We start from the raw sequence: 8,026 nt of genomic DNA, 5'->3' as shown, positions 1-8,026 counted from the left end.
TAAAATTATCGAAACAAATAAAACTTTTAATAATAAGATTGGAGGACCTGAAGACTTGAAGACCTGAAGACATTTCAGTATGGAACATGGAGCAGACTTCGTGGGCAGCTCGTTCAAGACTCTTTCTTTAGTTTAAATAATAATCCTTAGGATTTCGAGGTTGTCTTTTATGACACGAACCTCTCCTTTTTTTTAGGCTCCTGCATAGTCCCGATATGCAGTATGTCCTAACTTGTTTTAGGATTCTGAGGTAGTCACTCGACGTAAAACCTCCTATCTTTCTAGGCTTTTTGTGTAAATCATCATTACACAAATCTAAGTCCTAATTAATAAAACTGACAAGAGTTAACTTAAATTAATATCATCCTAAATTGAGCCAAACATTAGGATAGTTTGGGGGATTACCAAGAATCTATTCTGGATCTTTAATCTCCCCTACTTTCCTTCCTTTGATTCTTAAAACAAAATCTTTCACTTTTGAACCAATCCCTATTGAAAATTTCACAATCATGTTCATTGAAAACCCTTTCCTTTTGAACTCATGAAAATAAAAGATTCCTGATTTTTATCGAGAGTTTTCTTAGGTGATCCGTCGCTTAAGATATAATTAACTATAGGGGCTTGCCCTTATAGGGAACTTAAAAGAACCCAGGCTTAAAATAAACCCTATTTGACTACCATATCAAATAGGGGAATCTGTCGGTCATCATGCAAACTTGCAGATCAAACGGAAGTCATTTATTTCCATAGTTTATTTAATTGAGCTTATTATCAAGTAGTGTATTACCGTTCAGGGTGGTACATTACTCGTGGTTAGCTCAATTATCCAAACTGTAGGAATCAATGGATCAGTTTGACCCCATTTTCTTTAAATTAAAATACATAATTTCTAAACACTATATTACGCTAAATTAAACCACACACAGCCGCATGGCGACCGACAGTGACCAAAGATCATTGAAGACGATCGAGTGATCTAGGGTCAACCGACTAAATGAACTCTAAGCAACCAAATTGGACAATTACAAATGTGAAGCAGTGTTCAAGGCAGTTACAGAAGCATGTGATTGAGATAAATGACATGTAGTTACAAATTTGTAAATGTAACAATTCATTAATTATAGTAACGTTTACATCATTAATATGAGATAACAATGTAACTTACAAATTCTATCTATGAACTATAAATAGAAATATCATTTTCAAGAAATGAACGAATGACAAAATTATAGCTAAAAGTACAAAGTGCTCAAATCATCTTATCTCTTCTTTCATCTGACTAATGCTCTATTTCTTAAGCGTGATACACATGACACTTTAGGATCTAACATACAGAGTGAGTCATTTCAACTAGGCTTGACCCAGTGGCTTTTTTCCTTCTAGGGTTTTTCACATGAAAATTCAACATGTCGTGAATGTGTGCTTAAATTTTAAGCAATGCAGAGACGCTAATATAACCATTTTGTCGTCATAGACCTTCAGCAAACATCAAGTATCATAACCACATTAAAATATATGCATTGAAATGTACATTTCACCATAAGAAATAAGCATTCATAATTTTTGTATGTAATTTTAACAATTTTAGTCTTTTAAAATTAAATTTTAAATTATATCATATGCGTATAAAATACCTTAAAAGTGTGACAAATCTCAAACAGTCACAGTTAATAATAGAATAGTTACATTTTTATATCATAAATTTAAATTGTATAAATGTTATTTTTTAATAGTCATTTTGTAAGTAGAAGTTTAGATTTAATAACAATTAAATTAAAAATTAATAATGAAAATATAATTTCAGCCCCTAATTTGAAAAATAAAAATCTCTAATCACACCTTCACAAATGTTATACCAAGTCATTCTGATTCCAAATACTGGCCCACCACTATACAAATTAAATACAAACAACTGTCAGCCCTTAAAATAATAATAATAATAAACAGCCCACCTCATGCTGTATTGTCAGAAATTTTCCTCTATAAATTAACAAACTATGCCTCCGAGCACAATATCACTTTCACCGGCTTCCTCCATGTCCATCAACATTAACTCCCGCCGCCGCCTCCAAACCGGTTTCGCCGGCGAACCCCTTTCCTCCGGCGAACCCACCGGAAACAGCATCGGCGTTGAATTTATATCGATCATCGCCGTTCTTCTCTCCTTCGTCATCTTCGCGCTCCTTCTGGACTTCATCGTTCGCTGCGTGGTTCGCTGCTTCCACCACGTCTCCGGTCCGATCAACCTCGATGGGGCAACGGACGAGATCCGTAAGCTGCCTATCGCAATCCACGGCTCGGATTGCTCGATCTGTCTGAACCAAATCGAAACGGGCGAGCGGGTCCGGTTTATGCCGAACTGCGGCCACGGCTTCCATGTGGAATGCCTGGATCGGTGGCTGGCGGTCCGGCCGTCGTGCCCGACATGCCGGAAAGCGCCTTTTGCTGTCAGAACGGAAAGTACGGAGAGTGCTGAGCTGGATGAGGTGGTTTTTAAAGCTTTGAAACGGAAATTAGGGCTGTAGCCCGTAGAGGACGATGGTAGAGAGAGTTGAGAAGACCCGTGCCTGTTTTCGTATAGTTTTAAATTTAGATTTCTTTGTTTTTTAGATATAGTTTTAATTGTTAATAAAAGGTAAATTGGCAGCAAGCAAATATCATTACGTCCAAATAGAATTGTGAACTGTTGAAGAATAAATTATTATTCAAAAAAGCTGCATAGACCATTATATAATTTTTTTTTGAAAAGGTCAAATCATAATTTTCTAGTAATCATCGTAGGTAGTCAGTTATAGTGAGAAAACACAGCTTTCAGTTACAATTTTTTGAGAACACAAAGAAAAAATAGTTTTGTCAAACAAAAAAACTGCGATGTGGCACTGCTCTGCCAGTGCACTGCAGGCCCAAACACACCCTTAGACTCTATTTGGGGTAACTGCAATAGTTTGAAGAAGCGGTTGTGAAGTTGCTGAGGAAAAATTTGTTAAAAAAGCTATGGTAATTATTATAAAAAAATCATATTTTTGAAAAAGTCAGATCGTAGCTTTCGAGAAACCATCATCGGCTGTCAGGTATGGTAGAAAAATAGAGCTTTCAGTTGCAATTTTTTGAGAATGCAGACAAAATGAAGTTTTGCTAAATAGAAAAAAGTGTAGTGTAACACTGCACCGCAACCATCTCGCGGCCTCAAACGCAGCCTTAATCTCAAAACTTTTCATAAGAAAGGCAAAAAATAGATAAAATCAGCTCGATTATACCGAGGATTTTTTCTAAATTCTTATCCATATATAAAATCATTATCATTAGTCAAGTTTGGGGGAAATATTTTAAGGATATGTTATCGTCTGTGACTTCATTTTGGAAGATTTACATGCACACCAATTAATTTATATGTATTTACATGTCTAACCACTAAACTTTATTCTTTACATATATGCCATTGTATACAGGGATGTAACGAGACAATCTGAATTGTGAGTTGGCTCGAGCTCAACTCAATAAGTGGCTAGTGAATAAACCTTGATGAACAAATAAGTCATGCTCAAGCCAGACCCAAATCAATTAATTAGCTTGTGAGCCAGCTTATTTAAAATATATTTAATAAAAAAGACTCAAAATATATTAGTTAAGAATTTATCTTTAAAATATTTAAAAAATTAAAATTTTATATTATATGTTTTGGATTGAGTAATATCTTATTAAATATTTACTAAATGCGCATTATATCTATCATTTTAGTATAACCTAACTTGAATTAATATCATTTCCTCTCATTCATAATAAACAAATTGACTTATGAGTTACCTCAAACTCATAGAATTAATCTCAAGCTTAAACTTGAACTCAATTGATTAATCAAGTTCAAGTTCAAGCCGAGAGTTGTTAGAGCTAGACTCCACTCGTTTACACCCCAAACACTATCTATGCATGCAAATGTGCAATTCACTTTTTAAATGTTAAAATAGTGATACTTTTGAAGTGAGATGTAAATTATGGAAAATAATTCGAGAGATTTGAAGCAAAACTTTGAATAGAAATGTGCATGCAAATGTGCAATTCACTTTTTAAATGTTAACATAGTGATACTTTTGAAGTGAGATGTAAATTGTGGAAAATAATTCGAGAGATCTGAAGCAAAACTTTGAATAGAAATATAAAAGCAAAAAATATAGAAAGCACCAGAGATTTAACGTAGAAAAATCCAATAAAGGGAAAAAATCACAGAAGCAAAATGAGGAGAATTGTACAAATTACATCCCGCTCAAGCCTCTTCACACTGGGCACCTTGGGACACACTCTCCACTTCTTGCACAAGATAATATGAAATCCAACACCAAAAAATAAATTACATAAAAAAATAGCTCAAAATATACTTTCTTTTCATTGGATCACGTTTATAACACCAAGACATTGTGGGTAAAGCTACAAAAAAAAAACGATAGAAAAAGTAGCTTAAAATAGACTTTCATTTTGCTATGTTGTGGTTGTAACACTGAGCCACTGCAGTTACAATGTCAAGACGCTTTACACGAGAAAATAAAATTTGGTGCCACAAGAGGGGTGTTACCCTTCTTACCCCTCGGCGAACTCATCGCCAAACTTGATTGACAAAATTGATGGATATGAGTTGACAATTGATCGACACAACCAAGATCTACATAATAATAAATATTTGGGTGATATAAATATAAAAAAAACAAAATTTAGATGTTCGATATGTAAATACATAAGAATTAAGTCCTTTCTTCTTTCAGAGTTTTCACTAAAAAAAATCTTTTAAAGCTCTAAAGATACTCCGAAAATTCTGAACTAGTTCTCAGTAAAATAAATATATGACTTCAAACTTTTTTATTTTGATCGAGGTAGAATTAAAATAATGTATTTCAAAGTATGTGAGATATTGCACAAGTTATTGGTGGCTGGCGATTGTGGCATTCGGCTGGGACAGCGAACTGCGGCAATACTGACAATAGTGGTAGTGGGCAACGCTTGGCGATGGGAAATAAAGTTAACTAGTAGAACTTATTAAGAAACATACCACATTTTTATATTCTCCCAATCAATTTTAGGTGGAACCCCCACTTGGTCCAAGACCCTCTTGCTTTTCCTTCTTAAGCTCAAATATTAAATAAGAGTGAATCACTTCATAGTGCTCAAAGACTCCCTCAAATTTTAGTGTTGAGTTCAACATCAAAAATATAGAATTGTATTTTCCAGTCACATCAAAACATAGTAAACTCTTACATTGAATAATTTCTAATTCCATTCATTTTTTAAACTTAAGAAGTTGAGCATAAGATTGTCTAATAAACATGACAATAATCTTTTATACGATGTACATAATAACTTTCCTTCTTGATCTCAACTTGAATAATTGAAGTTATGATAGGAGCAATGCATCTCATATATAGAAACTTACTGTCAGGGATACTCTCATTATTTTTAGGAAAAAAAATGATTGATGATGCCATTGTTAGAGTTTGCATTATCAAGTGTAAATATGAAAATTGTGTCAATCCCTCAATCAAATTAGCATTTTTTTCACTTTTTTCCCAACTAGTTCACATCTACGACTATATATTTGGCAAAAGTTAATCACTCATTTATTCAATATCTAATCTTCATCAATGTAATGCACAATAAGACATATATAGTTGATTTTTTTATGGATCTCCAAATATCAGTTTTTAAATATATCATTTTACATGATTCTCAAAAAGTTGTTTCAAAGTTGTCTCTAATCTAAGTACAACTAAAAATAGTCATGAGTGAGTGTCCATCCAGAATGAGAACTCATAAAACTCAACAAGTTTAAAGGGTAATTTATCTACAATATACCATGACTGCTAGAACATCTTTTACAATGTCTCAATCTTTTTATTTTATGCCTTATAACCTTCACCAATCTCATCTCTTTTAACACTTGATCGCGGTTCTATTTCGGTCTCAGTTGATTCAATGTTATGAGGATTTTCTTAGGAAAAAAACAAAGACGGGTTGATGAATATTTTGTACCCTCAAGTTTCCAATCATTATAGTATGTATTCTCATGATAATTACATTTACTCATTTTTCCTCCATCATTAGCAATTAATTTGATAAAATGATTCCAAACATTAGATCTTGGACTTATTAACTTAATCTTATTCTTTTCATTAATTGGTTTGATACTAGAAGCACTCACATCACTAGTAATATTAACTTCAACAAAAGATGAAAGATCTTCTCCTGTGTTACCCAAGAAAAACAATGTAGATGTTCTTATTTTAAATTTTCTGCCTATTTTATTGCATGTATTTACCAATTAATAAGTAATGGAGGATTTGAGCGTGAAATAACTTCATCGAAGAAAATATGTTTAGAAATAGGAATAAACTTCTTTTAAAACTAATTAGTTAAAACAACAAAATAAATCATTATTTTTTGTGGATCATTTAGGGTTCATTACGACTTGGCTGTATTATAAAAGAAGATAGAGAGAGATCAAAGTGGCAAACATGGGAATTGCTATATTATAGACTTCAAAGTGTGGCTTGAAGAAGTTTAGGGCTAGAATTGGGGAACTCCAAATCTGCCAAAAACTGAAACCGAAATGTGAATATGTGAAAAAGTGATATTTTGAAAATCCAAATGGGTGAGACTCTAAAGAGCCACTTTTTTTCATCTACATGTTGGTGTCGCTTCTGAATCCCGATTTCTCGTTTCCCTTTTAATGAAAATCTCAGGACGCTTCGTAGTTTTTACTTTCCTTATTCTTCACCCGTTTGTGCTAATGTACGGATGACTAATAACCGGATGATAGCTCAACATGGCGAGGCGGCTATCTCGTCCACAGATGAGGTGTTTGCCGAGATATAACCCGATCATTCGCCGTCTACACTTGCGAATAACATATGCAATATTTTTTTTCCATTCATTAAAGGGGTAATGCATCGAGATAGAGGCAAGTTGAGTGAAATAGTGAATTAGGGACAAAGCCGAAGAGAGCCAAGAGGGACTGGCGAAGAATGTTGAGATGCTTTACAGGCTAAAGCCTATAAGTAGGGGTGTAAACGAACCGAACACGAACGAACAAAGCTTGTGTTCGTATTTGGTTCGTTTGAAATTTAGTATGTTTGAAATAGACTCGTGTTTGAAATTTGTCGTGAAGTCACTTTTCGTGTTCGTTTCTTAACGAACGAGCCGAACACGAGCTGTTCGCGAAAGACGAGCAAGTTTGACATCCCTAATATTAATATATAGAAATAATATATTATATTAATTATATAAATTTTATTATATAAAGATATAATATCTATATTGGTATATTACTAATATAGTATACAACAACAACAACAACAACAAAGCCTTAATCCCACTACGTGGGGTTGGCTACATGAATCCTTTTTCTCCATTGAGTCCTATTTAGTGTCATATTTTCATTTAGTTCTAGTAATTAAGATCATTTTTAATACAAGAAGCCCAAGTCTTTCTAGATCTACCTCTGCCTTTCTTAACATAAGTTGAATCTAAAACATCTACTCTCCTAATCGGATCACCGGATAGTTGGCTTTTAATGTGACCAAACCATCTAAGACGACTTTCTCTAGTTTTGTCCGTCACAGGAGCTACACCAACCCTATCACGAATATATTCATTCCGCATTTTGTCTCTAAGTGTAAAGCCACTCATCCACCTAATCATTCTCATCTCGGCAACACAACTTATTATTATGCTTCTCTTTTAAAGGCCAACATTCATCTCCATAAAGCATTGTAGGTCTCACCATCGTCTTATAAAATTTTCCTTTCAATCTCAGCTGTACTTTTCTATCACGCAAAAGGCTCGAAGCATTCTTCCACTTCAACCAACCAACTTGAATTCTACTATTAACATTCCCATCTATATCATCATCGCTTTGAACAATATACGCGAGATATCTAAATCGTTCACACCTTTTAATAATTTAATCACCCAAAGTTACACTTCTGTCACTAGAGCCACTACAACTAAAATTACATTCCATGTATTCAGTTTTAGTTCTACT

At 33.8% G+C, this 8,026-nt stretch overlaps 1 protein-coding gene across 1 annotated transcript; it reads left to right on the top strand.

Annotated features, from left to right (window-relative positions):
• Positions 1–1,897: 1,897 nt before the first annotated feature.
• On the top strand, positions 1,898–2,687 carry LOC110026536 (RING-H2 finger protein ATL74-like). The gene has a single exon (XM_020727505.1). It carries the CDS (start codon positions 1,998–2,000, stop codon positions 2,523–2,525), a length of 528 nt encoding a protein of 175 aa, XP_020583164.1. The 5' UTR covers positions 1,898–1,997; the 3' UTR covers positions 2,526–2,687.
• The last annotated feature ends 5,339 nt before the right edge of the window (positions 2,688–8,026 follow it).

This window comes from Phalaenopsis equestris, unplaced genomic scaffold (genome assembly GCF_001263595.1).
Source record: "Phalaenopsis equestris unplaced genomic scaffold, ASM126359v1 Scaffold000376, whole genome shotgun sequence".
NCBI lineage: Eukaryota > Viridiplantae > Streptophyta > Magnoliopsida > Asparagales > Orchidaceae > Phalaenopsis > Phalaenopsis equestris.
Note: the sequence above shows the minus strand (reverse complement) of the source record. Positions and strands in the feature narration are given on the sequence as shown.

Bases quoted from the DNA above. Each gene is read 5' to 3' on its own strand.
- LOC110026536 (XM_020727505.1), top strand. From the start codon at position 1,998: ATGCCTCCGAGCACAATATCACTTTCACCGGCTTCCTCCATGTCCATC.